This window comes from Zosterops lateralis (assembly GCF_965231275.1).
Source record: "Zosterops lateralis genome assembly, chromosome: 1".
NCBI lineage: Eukaryota > Metazoa > Chordata > Aves > Passeriformes > Zosteropidae > Zosterops > Zosterops lateralis.
In genome coordinates, this window is record NC_139762.1 from 35,815,527 (window position 1) to 35,836,103 (window position 20,577).

Genomic DNA, 20,577 nt, shown 5'->3' on the forward strand with positions numbered 1-20,577 from the left:
TGGTTGCCAGTACCACTTGTAATTGGAGGGGCAAAACATAAAGCTCCATCATTTGGTGTGACACAGTTCAGGTCAAGAAGGATAGTCTTACCCCTTGCTCCTCTAGGGTTATGACTGCTTCCCCTGAGCAGGTCAGCCCAATTTTGAGGCTTTTATGGCTAGCTGTGAATTCATCACTGAAGCAAAGTATGCTTCTGCCAAGGCTTAAATCAATGGTGATGTTTAGAAGCTCTAAACCTCTTAGACTTTTTCCATGATAGCCCCTGCAGAGGCACTTCAAACTCCCAGATTATGCACCCTCTTCTCCAGTCTGTCTCGTACCTTTAGGGGCAACTCTTCTTCCCAATAAATAGTCTAAACCATGTGCTATGCAGAAGAGCATCCTGTTCTCTGAGAATTTAACACACCTGCTTGTATTGTCAATGTTTGTTGAGGCACCGTATGAAAACTTTATTTTCAAGCTTTTTGAAAGCTTGAAAAGGTAGCAGATTACACTCACCCAAAACTTCAGGGAACTCACACTTTCTTAAAAGCTACAAAAAGCCCAAAACAACAAAAAACTAGTAAAATAATTTCCAAGGCCACATTCTTAAAGGCTTTTTTCAAAGTGTAGTCCCAGAATTGTTTAATTCATTAATTTTATGATTCTTCTTTGTAAGTGGGCCTGCTTTCTCACATGCAGTTTTCCCTGTGCTGTGCTTAAAAAAAATCCTTCTAAATCTTTTGAACACTTTTTGCCAACATAATTCATTCTGCTTTTTTGTAGTCTGTATGTTTTGCTTTCATAAACTGCTTAATCTGAATGTAGTTTTCCTTAATTTTATTAATACTTTTTTTCCCCATTTTTTATGTCCTGGTGGAGTGCTAAGTGGTAAAATTAGTAATCTTGCTTTGGAACAAAGGCTTGGTAGATTTTCACAGGAGAGAATATCAGGAGTGATTTGAAATCCTCATTTTAGAGTAGCTTATTTACAGGTGATACAATTTCAAGATTAATTTAAGAGTGGTGAATTTTCTGTCCTAGTCTGCCATATTATCATCCAGATATTTTTGTTCCTGAGGGCTAAACTTACAACAGTACACAAATGCCAGCAGATTTTTTTGGTTTCTCTGTAGAAAATCTTATTTCTACCATCTTTTGCTAGCCACTATACTATGCAGAGGTGTTCAGACTAAGACCAGCTGATACATTCACATTCATGTTATATCAGATGAACTATACTGGTGCTTTAACTGATAAAGAGAAGAAGGAAGGTGATTCATCTTCTTCTTGAAAACTTTATGTTCCACTGATTTATGCAGGAAAGGACAAATCCTGGACTGGTTTAGCTGCGTCTGCTTGTCTGGAGCTGCCTGTGCCTACCAATGGCTGGCAGGGTAAGGCTTGTTTTGGTCTCCACAGCCCATGACAGCCTTCTTTTCTTTTCCTTTCTTCTAGGCCTGTCCCAGGTTCTCTGTCTTCACTACTGCACCTACACAACCGACAAAGACAGCCTATGCCTGCCTCTATGCCTGGCACCCTGCCCAACCCTACCATGCCAGGATCTTCTGCTGTACTCATGCCTGTAAGTTTTCTGATTGGGCTTTTTTGCATGGTGGAAAAGTTGTGTTGTGTTTGGTTCAGTCTAAGCAGAGGTGAAAGTTTGCTGGATTTTGTAAAAACCCAGTGTGGTAAGTTAAGGAAGCTGGACCTTCTTTGGCACTTCACCTTAGACTAGAGTATTTCTGAATAAGTTAATGGCATGCTAGTTAGTGTAAGAACGATTAGAAGCAGTTTACATGAGACTTCAGTTTGTGATTCTCATACTTGTTCATGTAGGTGAGATCAGTACATCTGTGCTGGAGCAAAAGGATTTTTCTGAAATAAATAATTAGAAAAGCAATGCACATAAGTTATGCCAGTGAACTCTAAGTGATCCTCTTGCGTGGGAGATAACCAGTTAACAAGAAAGAAATGTGATTTGCTTTTCTGGCCTGTTAACTTGCACTTACTGAGAACTAGGTAACAATTGCTGCTCATCTTTCACCATTTTTGGAGGGATTGGAATATTTCCCATCTTATGGAAGCCGAAGGGCTGCTTTAAAACTGTTACTTCAAATTTTAAATGATTTTAACCTCTTCAGTAGAAGACATTTGGGCAGGTTAGGGGTATAGAAAAGCAAGGATGACATGGGGAAAAGGAGATGGAGAAAGAAGTTTTTGCTTCATTTCACTGTGTTCCGTTTGCAAGACAAACCTGAGAGCAATTGACCGTGGATAGGAGAAAAGCACTGCTTGCTCTGGCTTTGCTGGATCAAGGGAAACACTCCACAGGGATACAAAGATTCAGGTTCAGCTGCTGTTTGAGCAATCATGAATAAGTTATTAATTATTAACTTGTCAATAAGGCTCTCCTGGAATATCAATCAGGAAGTTTAACAAAAAAACCATAAGACGTGTCACTGTGGGAAGTTTTTTTTTGACATGATTCCCAAGGAACCTGAAATGCAACAAACATCCAGCAACAGTGTAAGTTTAGTGGCTTCAGTCTGCAGCCAGGGAGCCCTTTGGGCAGCTTTACTTGCTGACATGCAGGTGTGCTCTGGCTGTGAGATGGAGCATGGAGGCGAGACAGACCCTGTCAGCACTGGCTGCTCCTTCTGCCCCACAGCACTCCTCAAAAGGGCTGCAGGGGAGATGGCAGTGGGAACTGCTCTTACCGCATGGAGAAAGGTTAAGGGGCCCTTGGCAGAATTTCCCTGCCAGCAGGTGGGGATATTCACATTTCCCCAAAGCCCAGCACCCATTCTTGGAGGCATCATGGAGCGTGGGAGACAACGCTTCACCACAGGGCATCAAAAAATAGCTCCCCTGCTTGGATTGCTCAGATGGACCCAAAAGTGTCTTTTTTGTAAGAGCCAAAGATTCGGCAGACTGCATCAAAGCAAGGTGGGATGCTCAGTTCTGTCTGGAAGCAGTAGCACCTTAACCCTGCTTTACCACCCTGACAAGGTCTAGCAGCATGCAGGGCTTGTCGCTTTTTGGGGAATACCCTCCAGGAAATTATTTTAGAGAGGATTTACTGCCATTAGGTTTTGTCTGTATCACTCCCTCCCAGCCTAGTGTGAGACTAGCTTGCAGAAAGGGCTCTGAACAGCCAGGAGAAGTTTTGCTTTGTTTTCTGCTATCTCAGCAGTGCATGAAAACTTCCCTTACAAGACACGTGGAAAAGTCTTCCCAGCTGAGCAGTCTGAGTGAGGCAAAAACAGCCAACTTGTTTTCCATATGCTTGAGATTGTAGATTCTTATTTATGCTTTTAACAAGCTAAGTTGGGCTGCACTGGGAGGGGAAGCTACAATTTTATACAGTGATGCTTTTAAAGCCACTTAACTCTGAGTGTTGTTATACTGAAAGGGAGAAAATCATTACAAAAAAGCGCAAACCTGGGTGGCTTCTACATTTGTTTATTAAAGAACCCCTTTCTTTATAATTGGCTGTGAGCTTTCAGGGCCGATTCTGATGAAACACACGCCTGTGTGCATACACATATGCAATTCATGACACAGATTGTTATTTTCCCAGTCATGACTTGAAGAAATAAAGCTGAGTCCATTTAAATAGAAACCGAGAGTAAATTCTTGCAAATGTCTCCAGATGTTTTCAAACCTTTTTTTTTTTATTATTTCTTTTAAAAGATGGAGCGACAAATGTCAATGAACTCCAACATCATGGGGATGCAAGGGCCGAACCTCAATAATCCATGTGCTTCACCTCAAGTTCCCCCAATGCATTCAGAAGCCAAAATGGTAAAAAGAGAATTTTTTTGAAATTACTGTATTTTCTCATCTTGCTGTTGCATACCAGTTGCCCAGACAGTGGGGGGGATGTAGCCAGACACTGCTTACTTCATTCTTAGTCATACGTAATACTCTTTTTTAGTATGCTGCTGTAAATTGCCTTTGTGTCTATGAACTTTCAAGACGTTCTTAGTCCTATCTGATCTCTCAGTGAAAGGGAACTGAAGGGTGAACTATGTGATCTGTACAGTACTAAATAGGATTTTGGTGCAGGTCAGTAGAATTTAAGCAAATGGTCTGGCTGTTTCTCTAATGGTGTCTGTGCTGCACAACTTTATCTAAAGAAAATTGTCAGTTAGTGAAGAGTGCAGTATAAAGTGGGTGCTGCAGAAGGAGTGTACGTAGTCCTTGTTTTTTCTAGATAGGAGTATGGTGTATCAGAGAAGCATACCAAACTATATATATATATAAAAATATAAATAAACATATGTTTATACATATGTATATATATTACTGGGATATTTTCTTTTTCTGGAATGCAACAAAGGTGTTCCCATCAAAAAGAAGTGTCAAAATTTAGACAAATGTAATTTATTTATACAAGTCAAGTGCCATAACAAAAAACCAAAATTGTTTTTTAAAGTTAGTCTACATCTTAAAAGGTCAAGGCTTCTCAGGCATATGTACTGATACAGGATTAATGTAGGTAAACTAAACTACAGGTGGACATTTCTAAGTTTCCCCCAGATTTATATGCACTGTTGTGGAGATATTTGGGACTAAATTCTTGGAATCAAGTTATCAGTGTAGAAACACTTTGGCTTTTTAAGTTTCAGAACTGCCATTTTCTGCTATTTAGTGGAAATATGAAGACAAAACTTTTTAGTTTTAACTCTGTAGGATTTTTGTCCTCTCAAGATATCTCATCTCATAGTGAAAAACAGGAGTAACTTCACTGAACTTTTTTCAGTGGCATTTTGCCAAGATAAAAATGCTATAAGTGAGAGAATGAAATCAAGCTTACAAAGATTAAGCAACCACGTATTTTTATATATTTCTACTTTGCATGACTGGTATAGCTTTTAAAGTTGTTGTCATCTATCCTGAGGCAAAGAAAAATATCTACTTGTCTATAGGTATGGTGCATAGGAGCAACATCTATGAGTTTATTCTACCTCTGTTTTCTTAGGTTGGGTAGGTCATGCCTTTGCTTCACTGTTGGTCTGGGTTAGGTTGTTAACCCAACCTCTGTTAACACTCTCTCTAAAACCACATTCCGTAAACATGCAGCCATTTGGCCAGGGGAAGAACGATAGCCAAAACTGCTGGTTCCCCCAGCCAAGGAAAACCTGTGGTCGAGAGTTCTCTCTGCAGTACCACACAGTGACGGTAACATGCCAAATGGCAACAGCATCTGCAGCAGAGCTTGTTAAAAACTTTTTGGAATAGGCAAGTGTTTTTTCAATGCAAGTGTAGCTGAGCCAAGCTAAATACTCCTTGGCTGAATAAATCCAAAACTGGCATCTGTTTTGGGGACTAAAGGTTCTGTAGTTTACTCTCCCCACACCCCTTGCCTCTTTTTTACTAGTAGTGTGAGGCTACTTAAGAACAAGATTAAATTATTGGTGCATATGGTGAGGATTCTGTGTTTTAATAACTGAAACTATACATTAATACAAATCACCTTTTAATTTGGGTAAGCAGGTTTTGTCCCTAAATCTAATGTATGAAGGCATTTTAATGCATGAAGAAATTGATATCAGTTCCATAATGTGGTGTAGTGAACAAGCAGAGCCTTTACTTCTCAGGGCCTTTCTGCCACTCTTCCAAGGGTAGAAAAAAATCTGCACACATTAACTCTTAAGAGGTGTAATTCAGAATTCCAGTGCTTTTCCTCTTTTCAAATGCAGGTTTGGAGTTTAAAAAATATTTTATATTTCTATATTCTAATTTTATGCTTTATTTCTGTATGAGTACACATGCAATGTAAAAAGCCTCTTCATTTAAGCACTGTTTTGAGGAATATGAATCTGTTAACAATACTCTGCATAAATACAAAATTAAAAATAATGCAGGAAATATTCTGAGCAAAATTATTTCTTAGATGTAAATTTCATGGATTTTAAATCAGAATCATCTGTGTTACAGGGATGTTTGTTCTTATTGTTAACTATTTCACTTTTCCTCATGCATAAAGCATGATACTTCACATACTCTGGTGACTTAGTTAAAAGTGAGGATGTTTAGTACCTTATCAGACTGTGTCCTGCATTAGGAAAGAATTTCAGATTTTCCTGGGTTCTGCTAATGCTATTACTGCTGGTGCATTCAGCATTACTTATGTTCTCTTTGGCTGGCCCCACCCCAAGAAGGATGAGTATGTCGAACACCAGACAGAGTCATCCAAGATGCTTGTAGCCAGTGACTGAAGTAACTGGAGAAGTCCAGGGGACTTTGGGCCTGATTCATCAGGTGCCCGAATCCATGGGAGTATCAGCACTTTTGGGAGGCCTACGTGAGAGAATGCGGGACAGGCTCCTCTAAATGTGAGACCCAGATGTGAGACCAGACCCCTCTGGCCTCATGGCAGTACATACCTGAGCAGTGCAGGCACAATTTGGCCTGCAGCATTTGTAACACTGCCTGGTGACACATGTGACTTAATTTGCCTCTATAAAAAGCATGTGAATAAATAATATCAGTATTGGCTGTGTGACGCCGGGTTTTTTAAAGAGGGCTGATAGGTGGCAAAAGACTCACACCCTTAACTGTTCATTATTGGTTTGTAGTGGGAAATGGAAGCCAGTCTGAAAAATATATACATTATCAAGTGCATCTACACAAAATATAGAATATTTTGAATATATAGAATGTGTGGCATTAATGTGATGTTTCTATAATAAGCAATACATATTTTAATCACCTTGTATCACCTGGCATTTATGGAAAGCCACACTCTGCCACCCAAGATGCTTGCTTCCTGGTTTAATTTTTTTTCAGGATAACATTCCATCAAGTATTAAGATATTGTAGATGATATCCTAGAGCTGATTTAATTTATCACAGCAATCTCAGTTTCCTTCACAATATGCCTCTCAATTAGGTTATCACCTGATGCTTTAAAACTGTCCCAGTAAATGAATGAGTGAACATCTAAATCAATACTGCTTTCTTCTTAGATTCACAGCCGAGTGGATAAAACTCTTATGCTGCCCACCAAAAACACACATTGATTTTATATTAAAATATATTGCACTGGAAAGAGGAGGAAACATATAGCTCTTAAGTGTACATGGTAAAAATATGCAGAGTCGCACGTGTAGCATATTAACATGTGGTTCAGTAGGCTGAAATTATTATGAAGTTGGAACCGTTGGCAGTGCCTTTGCCTTAATATACTGCCTACATACAGCTTGGGTTTGCAATTTCAGAGGTTTTAGGACTCGGAAGTGCACTACTGCTTGGATTACTGGAGTGGAAGATAAATAGTGTGCACTGAACCACTGGAAGCCTATGTGACAGCAGGTCTTTTCGATGGAGCTGATGCCTTTCTATTTGAATTTTGCAAGGCATTGATCCTTACCTGCAAAAAATTTATGGCCTCTGAAAGGTGGTATAAAAAGCAGGCTGACAATGAAAGAGTTGAATTTAAAAATACAGTTCTCAATTTAATCTATTAATTTTTTCTTTTACAATTTCTGTCTTCCACTTACTGGATATATAGTTTTATAAAATTTAAATTAAATGTTATATGTGTAGCTTGGCTTTGCCTGTGATCCTGACAGAACCTGTATGGAAGAAAAGAAAAGAGAGAAGAGAAAAAGGAGAAAGGAGAGAGAAAGAAGAGGAAATAAGAGAGGGAAGGGAAAGGAAAGAGAAAGGAAAAGGAGAAAAGAAAAATCATTTCTGTATCAGAAGTGCATAGGACTGTGGGCTGTTGTTTACTAGCATTACTAAGTTAAACAGAAAAGAAGAAAAAAAAAAAAAAAAGTATTTGTCAGATATAACAGTGAAAACTTGACCAGAAAAGAAAAGTAATAAATCGGTAGAGTGCATGTTCCTAATTGTAAGAGTAAAATAACCAAACCTCCTAATATACCTAAGAAGGCTGGACAGCTTTGGCAGAGGAGGAGAGAAGTAAAAGAAATTACAGTGAGCCAGTTGTCATCAGCACTTTTATTAAACTTAATTAGAGGTAAGGGTCCAGATCCTGCTGGTGGCTGTGTGAATCCCAGTGCAAGCATCATTCAGCTCTCCATCCCAGAGGAAAGGCCAGGCTGTCTGCAGAGACCTGGCTGCACTTTGTATGGTTCTGAGACAAGTACATCTCACTATCTGCAGGAACACAACATGCCAGCCAAATGGGAAAGGCTCAGCCACAAAGTTCGAGGGCTTCCATCAGATGCAGATTATGGTCTGAGTTTGGATGGAGTCTTCTGCTGCTCCTTGTTTTACAAATAGCATGTGTTTCTGTGCCCATGAGCTGTGATGGTGCAACCGGTGCAAAGTGAGAAGCAGCTGGAGTAAGCTCTCACACCCGGTTTGGTACTTGGCTCAGCCAGTGAAGCAGCCCTTGGATGTGGAAGCAAAGAATGCTGCTCAAACAGTGTCCCAGCAGTGGCTGGGACAACTGGCAGCCTTAGGAAGGACATCTCTCTGGATTCCTGCTCTGGGCCCAGGTTTGCAAGGTTTCCATGCTGATTTCAGGCGAGGGGCTGACATAGGCAGCCCAGGCAGGATCAGAGCCACTGAAACTCTAGGTTTAGATACTTCACACTTTGTCACTGAAGATACTTTGTTGAACAAAATAAACGATTTGAAGTCTATGTTTTCCTATCAAGCTGGCTGGGAATGGAATCACTTTAGTAGAACAGCACATACTGCTTCAGGGCCAGAAGGCTTTTCTTTCTGTCGATTCTGGACTGCTGAGCAGAAAGAAAGTGTTGCATCTCTGCAGATCTTTCAAAAGCAATTGCTCGTCTCGTACTTCACAATAAAGAAATGAAAGCAGCATAAGAGAAAAAAAAATGTGCAAAGCAGCCTCTTCCAAATAAAAACTAGAGTTGTGATGAAATTTCCTGTATCGGTAACTGAGAAGTGTTTTCACAGAAGGGAATGTTGTATAGTTAAAACCTACAGTGCTTCTGCAATTGTTGACAAAACTCACTATTCTGAAATCATATCTCCTGTTACATTTGTGCTTATGTTTTAAAGTCCTCAAAGCCAAACTTTGAGTGTGCGCCTGATCTGTGCTTTAAAACCTTTCCTGGGCAGTAGCTTTGCCTGCAGACAGTGTGCCTTGCTGTGGATTAAGGTATTATCGTGATGGGTGAAGATAATCATATTCTAGTTTGTTTACTGAAACAGGACCTTGTACCCGTCATGCCTAAATTCTGGATTATGTACTTGACTGGGTAGGAACTAATTCTTCTTAAGCTGTCAGTGGCTCAGTAAGTTCACTGGAGAAGCAAGGCGGTTCATTTACTCATAGTTGCTGCGAATATGTGCCGAATGTCTGATCTTGCTTCTCCCGAGTGCATATGAATTGCGTTGCTTCTCGCAGGCACAAGTTGTAACAATTCCTTGCATTTTTCTTTCTTTGTGTCACTTTATCCCGTGGTGATCTTATCAGCACTATTTCCCTAGAAGAACTTGGATTTTTATTATTTTGTTTGCCTTGATTCAGCTGAGTGTTAAAGTGACCTTGCTTTCTCCCCCACCCACCAGCCCTCACCCTGTCTCTTTCTCTCTGTTTCTCCACCACCCTCTTTCCTTAGAGGATTTACCGCCTTTGTAGATTTGTTTCTCTTTCTCCTTTTCTCCCCAGTGTCCACCCTGATTTTGTAACCATAGCAATAACTGAAATACAATCCTAATATTTGCTTGCTGTAGCTATCATCTAGCCCAACAGATGAACTGTTGGCTTTTGTGTGCCATAAGGTTTTGAAACTTAAGTCTGATACATCTGTACATGTAGGGTTAATTTGTTTGGTGCCCAACTGTCCCTTACAGAAAAGGTTTTGTTTGTGTAAAGTTGTGTGTCAGTGGGCACTGTTGCAAGTAAAAGCAAACCCTTATGGTAGTGATGCCAGGGAAAGAAGCTGTAAAAATAAAAACATGGTTGTGTTACAGGGAAATTCTGCTTCACACAGATATATTTCAGTCTCTTGCTTGGAATATGTACAGCTTTCATTTTCCAAGATTTTTGCAAGATCCATGAATAATAGAAATTGTTTTAAGCTTCACGCTGTTCCACGTTAAGCCCAGCATTTGATTGGGATGTGCTAGTGCATCTCATGACAAGTGATGGGCTTCGGTTGGAGGAGACGGTTTTCACACTTTACTGGCCCCATATTTTAACCACCGAGGACACAAGAAAAATTCTCATGGCAATAAATCTCTTCTTTATGGACAGGCTTAAAAACTATTTTCTAAAAACTATGTGGTAGCTAATGAAGCAGTTTATTAATTAAGGTAGTCTTCCTATGAGATAAATAATTTCAGACTGTTGGACTGAGAGAGAAAATTGAAGTGACTCACTAGAGGCCACACAATTTGTCAGTGGAAGAGCTGAAACAAGCACAGAAGAATTTCTGGCTGCCAGCTCCAGAAAACGCAATTTCTGTCTGAGAAAAATGTATGTATATTTTTTTTAAGTTAATATTAACGTTGGTAATATCAATATAATTGTTGAAATACACTGGTTTTTCATGACTAGTGAAAGAATGGGAAGACTGAACTCCTCAGGCTTAAAGGGGGTGCAGGCTCAAATTTAGGATTCAGTCCTAAATGAAGGTGGTGCTTTGTATTTGGATTTAATACCCCTGAAATTTCCTGAACTTTACTGGTGAGATTTTGATTCAGAATGACAAAAATTAACTGATCTTCTGAGACTTCTGTCATCTGAGATGATGGAAGCCTTGTGAGATCAGCTTCCCTGGCATTGTGGCTTTCACTGAAATCTCAGGAGAGCATTTACTTTCACATAATGTCAACCATATCCAAACCGGGACTAACAAATACTCCTGCAGAGCTCCTTCTAAGATCACAGGCATATTTGAAACCCTGCTACAAGCTGTGTGCAGTCTGAGGGAATGTTCACAGCATTTGTTGTTTCTTCTGTCAGATACGGCTGGTGACACTTCTCAGTGCTGAGAAGGATATGTACTGTCTTCCAGATGTTCATTAGTGCAACTTCTCATTTATGTTCAGAGGAGGTAATTTAAAAACTGAGACTGGCTGGGTCTCCCACCCTGGAAACATTTACACAGCAAACTATGCTGAGCTCTGTTTTTTACTAGCAAACTGCTGGCCAGTAAGGTTTATCTGAAATTCTAGTGTGTAAAATGCTATGAATAATCTTCCCAAATGTGCTCTGTGGTCAGACTGCATGGAATGTAGCATAGTTAGTTGTGTCCTCTGCACTCTGTGTCCCCTTTATTCTGACTGCTGCAGGGCCCACTTTATGGGCTGCCCCCCAGGGGACCTGAGCAGCCTTTGGTGCTCATGTGCTGAGGACGGACTCTGGCAACATGGGACATCCAAGTTACTCTGTTTTAGACAGTTTCCTTCATTTCAAAGAACTTACATTACAAAGAAGACAGTGAAATACTGGACATAGCTGGAATATTCCAGAGGCAGGGGGAACATGGACTTTGACCAGCTGAAGGTGAACTAGCATGAAGATTTGACTAAAAAAACTGTCAGATTTTTAAGAAATAGAATTCAATTTAGGCAAAACCTTCCTCTTCTAGTCATGGATGTGCTTTTGTTTTCTCCCATTTTTTATATTAAAGTCACACTGAAACTTACTCTATTTCATATGGAAGAAATCTTCTATAAATCTTGCTTTAAGATAATGTGATTCTTCATTTAGTAACAGTATTAGTGGGGAAGTACTTTAAGGTAGGATTGTTACCTTCATGATATACATTTTCATTCATGAAAGCTTGGTCTTAAAATTATGTTGGAAAAAACAAAAAAGAAAAACTTTTTAAAAATAGAAAACAGCAGATAGGATTCCTCAAGTTTTTCTTATTAAGTCGACTGGAAATGATTTAAAACCAAATATCCACCTTTTCACTGCAAGTCCTCCTCTCCATTTTAGTTTTCCAAAATGACGATTCAGAAAGGAGACAAGCCCCATAAGCAACTTAAAATAAAATTTCATAATCCTCTACCTTTAAAATATCATAGTCAAGATTTTTGGTGTAGTCAAAGATTACTTTTCAACTTTAGCCCTGATCCTCAGCTGTAAACTTGGATAAATGAAATTGTATGTATCATACATACAATGCATACTTCAAATGAATTGTATGTTTTTTGCATCAGCTGAGGATCTAGTTTTTACTTCTGAATCTCAAAACTTCCTTTAGGCAAGATTTGGCCCTTTCCAAACTTTTGTTTATTTTGGCTTTAACATTTTTTGATTTAGAATTCATGTTCAGTATTTTACAGAACGTTGTACAGACTACATTTATTCTGACTACAGAGCATATGTGGGAAGGTTATTCATAGCATTTTATACACTAAATATTTAATACATATTTGTCTCTTATTCTTGCACACTGGTGTTTTGACAACTGCTCCAGAATCTTGTGTGAACTTTATCTGACTTTATTTTTCAACTCAGCTTCCTGTAGGTGTTCATTACATAATATTTAAGGGTACATTATTTTCTCTGATCCCCAAAATAATATCAGAAGATTTTTATAATTGATTCATCATACCAAACAACCACCAGCAATTTTGTGACAGGTATTGGTATCTGTCCCCAGTGATTCATAATGAAAAATTGCCAGATATTTCTTTGAAAGTGATGGATGATTCATGTTGTTATATTTAGGTCACATTATTCTGGAATGTTTAAATTAGACTACAAGCCACTTCTGAATATACATGTGCAAACATAGAGTACATTTTTAGTTCCCCATCTGGAAATACATACAAAGTCCAGGACTGTTTGCAAGTCGCGAGAAATATTGTTATATTTTTATTTTGGTATTTCAGTTCACACTCATACTAATATGAAAAGTTCAGTAATGGCATATCCTCAATACTGCCCTTAAATGCCAAGGTTACATATGAAGTCCAATGAGATCTAGCAAATGTTTAAACTTTTATTAAGGCCCAAAGCCTAAAATAGACTTTACTAGACCTGTACAAATTATTTTAAATTATGTAAATATTTTTAATATGTCTGGCTTCTGACAGAACACCACTATACGCTGAAGTATGACATTTGCCTTACTGTGCCAACTTTTTTTTTTTTTTTTTTTTTTTTTTTTTTTTTTTTTTTTTTTTTTTTTTTTTTTTTTTTTTTTTTTTCTTGTCTTCCCAAAATACCTAGCATCATTACTGGATTTGACTAGAGTCTGCTTTATATGCTGCTTGTGGTTCAGGAGAAATATATGTGAAGAGGATGGACTGTGTTCCCCAACTGTTAACAGAGGCTCTTTAGGACGAGGTTAAGCATGAATTTTGTTTTGGCTGCCAACAAAGCAGCCAGTAGATACCCAGGGTATGGGTGGGGGTAGTCCTGATCTGCTTTCCATCTAATGGACATGTGCAGCTGCTCTGCAGGCTGGTGTTGGTGTGACTGTGTCAGAGAGAAAGCTATTTATTTGTAACAGATACTGCTCTAACTTCGTCTTCCAGGAATTTTATTAAATTAAAAAATCCTGCCAAAACATTAATATATGGATGTGTACAAAATCTGGGGTTTTGAGTACTTCATTCAAGCTAAAGGTGGAAGTAAGGTGAAAGTAGGTGAAAGTAAGAGCTAACAGTCTGAAGAGCCCTAGGTTTATTGGTTAGATGTTTGAATGTGTGCATATTTTTACACATGTCCATTTTTCTTTCCTGTGGTTATGGTGGATCTTTTTTCCTGCTTCATTCCATGCAATTTTACTGTGCAAGCATAATCTTATCTAGGCCTATTTGGCTTTTTCCATCTATTTATTTGAGTATTACCTTATCTTCTGTTTAGAAGTCACTTTTCCTGAAATGCTTTAAAATGCAAAAGAAAAATAAATGTCTGAAAATCCATGTGTGTTATCCAAAGAGCACTTGCTAACACTTAGGGTGACTACCATTTGCACAAAGAAAAAGCAAATTGTTCGGCTATGTGAATGTGCTGAGGCTAGTCAGTCTTCTAAATCATGTTAGTGGTGGATTAGTTTGATTGGAAATTTGATCCAAGCAATGCTTGAATTAGTTGCACACAGAGTTCCCAGAGGTAATCTAGAGTTTATGTGAAAAAAGGTATATAACCACATCAGTATTGAGAATTAAAATAGGAATGAATTGCCCTTAGTGGAATTTGTGGTTACTGGGATTGTTCAAGGATACTGAAATCTTACATTTAAATAAGAAATAAGAAAATAAGGTAGCTTAATCTCATTTTAAACATTTTAGAAAGTAAAACATCCTTTCCTACTACACTTAAAGTTCAAGATGTGTTTATGCTAGTCTTAGTAAAACCGGTATATGTGACTCATGATGCTGGTTTAATACTGCCCACAAAAATCCAAATAACATAGCTATGACTGGTAGTACCCATCAAGTGTGTTCTTTCCTCCTACAGGAGTGAAGGAGGAAAGCTATCCCTAGGGCTCCTGGTCACTGCAGCCTGGGTGATGACCAGCTGGATGAAGTAGCCTAAACTTCATCCCATTTTTGTTTTGTTCCCTCCATAGTGAAAAAATCATGAACATGCATTTCTCTGGAGCATGTACGATTTCCCTGGAGGGACTTTGCAGGTCTGAAGCAAAAGTGAAGCTGTCTTTAGTTCCAGGTGTGAAGGAGATGATCAGGAACCAGGATTAAGTCTTGGATATCTTTGAACAGATTTTAAATTCTGCTTAAAAAAATTTCTTCTGTAGATTCTGTTGAGCTTCCTGCCAGTTACACAACAGGAGAAATCATGATGTACATGTAATTGGGAAATGGCATTTTCCCGAAGTCATGAGATGCCTCCTGTCACTCTCCATCCTTTGTTTCTCAGTGGCATGTTCCCATCACAAGTGATGGACCATATCCACACTAGTGACAGCACTATGCCAGGAGCTTCCCTGCAGAGGCCAAGGCAAAAGGGAAGGAGAGGAGCCCAACAGGCTCTGTTCAGGCTGCAGGTGCTTCCAGTGCTGATACTGGGCCTCCATACCCAGTGAAGAGAGTCCTGGTGCTCCTGAGGTAAAGGAACATATGTGTCATCTCATCGGGCAGTAAAGCAGGACCCCTTCCCCCACAGTGTTTGTAAAAGACTATGAGAGCCCAGTTCTCACTAGCAGACGTCTCCTGACCCTTCCCAAGCCTTGGTGTAGGGTAGGCAGGGGCTGGTGTTGGGCTTTGCTTTGCAGGACAGCCAGCAGTGCATCCATGTCTCTGTGGCTGCTCCCCTTCTTTGATGGAGAAAGCCACCCAGGACACACCCCCAAGCCACTCTCCTCTGGTTTGACACATCCAGCCGGTAATGTTAGCGTGGTATCAGTGAAAACCCTACCTGTGCACTTGAATCTCTGTGTAGCATTTGATGTATCTCCCATAATAAATTATGTACTTTGAGGAGCGATAACAATAGCTGAGATTCTTGAGACAAGAAGAGTCACGTTATCAGAAGTACCAAAAAGGCTGATTAAAATTAAATCGTAGCAGACAACAGTTGTGTTACAAAGGAAGGCTCGATTACAGCTAAATCACTTTCTTTGCTAACCTCTGACTTATTTATTTCTCCTGCATACTGCAGTCTGCATACTCTTTCTGATTGTAATGAGCATTAATTGATTAGCTGGATCTATGAAGAGCTTGAGCACTCGTAAGTACTATCCCAGTGGGTACACAACTAAATAGTTTATGAGGTAATTAGTATTTTAATGCCTTTTCTAATGAGCCTTTTCAGTAATGAAATCTCATGAGAACATTATTGGTTCATATATATTTCTTCAGACAAAACAAAAGGTAAGCTAATGCTATTAAGAGATTTTAAAGTTAGTTTATAAAATGGTTTTCAGTAACTTATTTTTGAATGCTTGCCTTGGTTCATTTTGCTTTATTAATAAAAAAAGCCATCTTAGTTTTTCTCACTACTCTGCCTCTTGCACTCCTCTCTTTTGACAGAATTCTTACACTATACTGCAATTTCAAATAATTGGGATAATTTCTGAGGCTGCTACCTGATCTCCTAAGCTCAGCTCTGCGTAAATAATACCATACTGTCTGAGCGTGTTGTTTCAGATGTGTTCTCATCCTGGAAAAAAAACCAGCTCTGTGCCTGGCTGCACAGTGCCTTGGATTTATGACTCTGTCAAGTTTGAGAGAATGACCAACCTCCACAAAGCTTTTCAATGTCAAGCTGAGCTCTATTCTGGAAGCTTGAAAGCAGCACAGAACTTGCAACCATACTGGCAGTCTTCAGCTTTGTTGTATTTTACCTATGTTTAATCCATAGTGGAAAGGACAAGTCCTTTGCCTTGAATTTTATGTTTCTGGTACCTGAAAGAAGACAGCTGAATATGGGAAGAGTTTTTTCAGTGTATAAATGGCTTGTTTTATCATTGGCCACAGAGATTTTTGTTTTCGGGAGATCACAAAGTCTCAGTAGCTTTTATGTTCTCATATGTTAGGGTTTGCTTCTAGATGGAAAGTGCAGTCTTGTTGTGTGTGGGACTTCAACTGCAGTTTAACAGCAGATAGACATGGGAAACAGCCTGAGCCAAAAAATGAAGCATCTGTGTTTTGGAAACCTGTTCCATAAATTAGTTTTACATAATCTAGGTGATGTATGCCTTAAAATACTTTAGAAACTTCAATTAAAGCTAGGGGTGTATAAATCCTATTTAATAATAAAAGTTATAGGAATAAAACTGTAAGAAATTCCCCTATAGAGCACTCATTATGTAATGTAAGATGTAATGAGTCTAATTCATCCTTAGGGTATCTTTAATAGTGTCAGCACAGTTTTTGCAAAGGATGGATTTGGCCTAGGGACATCATCACCATAAAACCTGTCTTCCACTGGTATTTCTCTCTCTGTCTCCAAAGCTTTACTGAAACATGTCACTATGATATATTAGTCGCCTAGTACTTTTTGATGATCTAAGTTAGTAGTAGTATGGGCGTTGTTCTCTTCAAATGAATATTAAAAGCCCCATTTTCAGTTAGGGCAACCCTAAAAGCCCCCTCCAGAACACAGAGAAATGGTGTCTTTGGCTTCATGTATGTGACATTGCTTGTAGTACCATGCATTAGCAACATTTATGAGATGAAGAACGCCCAGCACTGACCACTGCTTTCCACATTGCCTGCCATCTCCACACCCTTTTGCAACCTAAAACTCAGCAGCACAGGCATGTTTACGCCTCCTGTGTCAGCTCCTTACAGCACCCGTGAATTGTCAGGCTCTCAGTGCTCATCCACGGTGTGCTGGAGCCCTCTTGTCAAGGCACAGCCCAGAATACTTTTAGGATGGAAGATGGGCAGCCTAGTCTGTTCCCTTGGCTAAGATGAGGTAGCTCCTTGTGTCCATGTTAAGAGTTTGTTGAAAATGCAGAGTGAATCAGCTTTGCCTGCCTTTGCCTTCCCAGGTGAGCCAGCCCCGTGGCTGCTCTGGGACCCTCTGCATGGTCTGCAACCCGACAGGCTGCAACCACACCAATGCCCAGAGAAGAGAGTTCAAGACAGAAGGTGCACATCAGGTTACCAGCCCAAGAGCAGAGGAAAAATATCCTCAGAGAAATATTTTGGTTTCCATTCTGGAAACTTCACAGAGGGTGTTTCTGCTCTATATTCAGAAGCTTCCTTAGGGGACAAATGATCCCTCATCTGTCTGAGGGTAGGAGCTCCTAACTGCCTGTCTTTCATGGCCTTTGGAGTTTGCTGAACACTTACGGAGCACAGTAAAGAATGAATTGGAGTGGTGGGAAGATCAGTTGCGAGATGTTGCTTTTGATTTGGTAATATTTCTTTTAAACTTGAAACTGGCTGCAGTTGTTTTCCTTACTTTTTCAGTGTCTCTCTATTTGTTTGTGCTTCCTGAGTCATCACCTGTCTTTGCCAAGACTTTATTATATCTAACAAAAGGTATATTATTGATGCCCTGTGGCATGCACAAAGCCTTTCTATGAACTCCACTAGACATATGTTCCTTCCAGATTCATTTTGCTTCCTGTCTCTGCTCCTGAGCAAGTCCCTGCTCCAGGCTCTGCTCTGACAGTGTGTAAATGCTCAGCAGGCTTTGACACCTCATCCGCTTGAAAGCACAGCTTTCTCAGCTTTTGATGCATTCAGATCAGTCCTCTTACCTTTCTGTAATAACACATATGTCTATACGTGTAGGCACTGAAGAGATGTCTCTATTAGAAATACTTGGAAAGAGCAAAAGGAACTTAAAAGAGAAGATTGCCGCTCTCTTTCTCCTCCTTGTGTATACCATGAGGTCATGATTAATGGCTTTGGTGATGTTGGGGGGACAGAAATCGCTTGTATATTCAATTCAGGAGGACCTCTGAATCGGCAGGGCCAGGGGAACCAGCAGTTCTGGGGCTGGAAGGACCCATGATGTCATCTCATGTGGCCACAGGGGGATGCAGCTATTGCTTCTTTAGGTATTACTCTTGGATAGTACTGAGGTGTGTGGGGGGTTTTTTTTGCCTTGCAAATGCATCAGTTCTGCCCTGAGCAATGGAAAGATTCCCCACCCTCTGGGGAGGCTGTTTAGGATGGAGTGAGTCTTGATGCGCAGGACAGGGGGCAGTTGAGGGTGTGCATGCAGGATAATCAGAGGACTCTAGACTTTGCTGATACATTTCCAGTGATGCAAACTGAGTTCAAAGGAATGGGAACCGCTAAAGGAAGTGTACTTGAAACAAACCTACTACAAGATGGAGAAGTATACGCAGTAGAGAAATAGGATATCTTGACACTTATTCATGGCTTTCCTGGGATGTCTTGGACTGTACAAACTCACTGTCATTGTGTAAGTGAAATCCTAGATTCCCTGAGGCCAAAATTGTTACTGAAATTTAACTTCTTTTGCTTTGAATAAAGAAAAGAAAAAATAAATTTATTACAGTAGTGTAACTTCTGTCAATCCCGCACATAAAGGAATTATGAAAAATATATAATTTAAGAAATTGTGGACAAACAATTTTGTGACAATTTCCTTCCTTCCATTTTGAAAATGTTTATTTTCTATAGAGAAGGAGGAGTGGAGTTGAACGCCTTCTTTTTTTCAGCCTCTTGTTTCAGTAAAATAAAATGCTATTCGAGACATGTTGGGTAGTCTGTCTGGTGTCATTGAGAAGCTCTGCAAGAGATATGCTATCTCTGTTTTGCTTTTAGACTAAATGAATACATTCAGAAGGCATGGATAGTGTAAGAATGGTATTCCCAGGAAATCTTATTTCTTTACAATCTACTAAACTTTGATTCAGAATAATTGTGTGTTGTATTTACAGTTCAATTTAGATAATGTTTACTACTGTTTACATATTGTGCCTGGCTAATAGATGGCAGATATAGAATGAAATTAAAATACAGAGAATCCAGACAACAAACATCCCAGTTCACAGTTAGACTGTGACTCTTTGTGCTTCTTCATAGTGTGATTTCAGAATCTAATTAGGCAGATGCTCAAGTAGCTTGGCGATCCAAGCCTTAAATTTCTCTATTAAATTACTTTTTCCCTATCAGCATGAGCTTAAGTGTCAAGGATAAATTTACAATAAGGAACAAATATTTAGGATTAAAGGAATGACATCAACTAAACCACCTCAAAAAGCCAGAAATAAACTATTAGCTAAACACATAAAATGTAAACCTGAAATGTGGGAAAGTACAGTACATTATACAACAGGATAGCTTATTGTGAAGAAGATAGAGCAAAAGATATGTCTAAATGCCTGAATTGTTTTCTGGGAATATGGTACTATTTTGCATGCAGGTGTTATTTACATTACTAAGTAGGTTCATTTCCTTTCCCACCTGTCAGTCACATCCAAATCAAAAAATTGTCCCAGTGCATTTGGGAGGACAGGAAAGAGCTAGTGGCATATAATTTAAACTAAGTAGGAGGAATATCCTAGTTTATGTGTAAATAAAGTAAAAATCAGGGATGTCTTACATTTTAATATCTCTTTATGAGTATCACTGCTTTATTTCATTAATGGTGTTATTCCTCAGCAAAGAAAAAAAGATTGCTGGATTTGTAAATGAAGCTGAAACCATGGGGTTCGCAGTATGAGGGTCACCCTGAGTACAATGTCTCCATTAATCCTTGCTCCTTGCACAGAAGGCTGGAGCTGCCTGCCAGAGCTAATGAATGGATTCTGACTCTGCCACATTAGGCTATTACCAAATACAAAGGCTGGTCACACATTATGGTTTGTCTGATGGCTTCAGATATAAGCATTAGAAAAACATTTGTTCAACAGTAATAATTAGTCAGTGATAGAGGCAAGTTTTACAGATTGCTTTGGAGCACTGAGGCAAATGTGACTTTATGTGGGAAAAAAGTGTGTTGCCTGTCTAGTGATTCATAAAAAGCATAAAAAGGCACTTCAGTTGCATCTCTTCTAAAGGTGAGACCAAACCACAGCATTTCTGCAAAACCTTAATAACCTCGGTCTTTACTGCAAACACTGTAATGTTTTAAGAGCACTACTTTTCCCTGGTTTAACAACAAAAAATCTTATTGGGGAGTTGTTCCTAGCTTGGATTACAGTCATGCTTGCACAGATACAGTGCTTCACTGAGTGGATTCTTTTTAGCTTAAACCGTAACAGTTAAATTAGAAGAAAACT

At 39.3% G+C, this 20,577-nt stretch overlaps 1 protein-coding gene across 2 annotated transcripts in view; it reads left to right on the forward strand.

Moving 5' to 3' along the window:
- Positions 1–20,577, forward strand: part of CREB5 (cAMP responsive element binding protein 5) — a gene marked incomplete at its 3' end in the record, with an annotated part of 207,744 nt that overhangs the window by 138,173 nt on the left and 48,994 nt on the right. For both annotated transcript variants that reach the window (XM_083866145.1, XM_083866144.1), the window contains 2 exons: positions 1,439–1,565; positions 3,677–3,787. In XM_083866145.1, the coding sequence (XP_083722271.1) occupies positions 1,439–1,565; positions 3,677–3,787 (238 nt within the window). The remainder of the gene's footprint in view (positions 1–1,438; positions 1,566–3,676; positions 3,788–20,577) is intronic.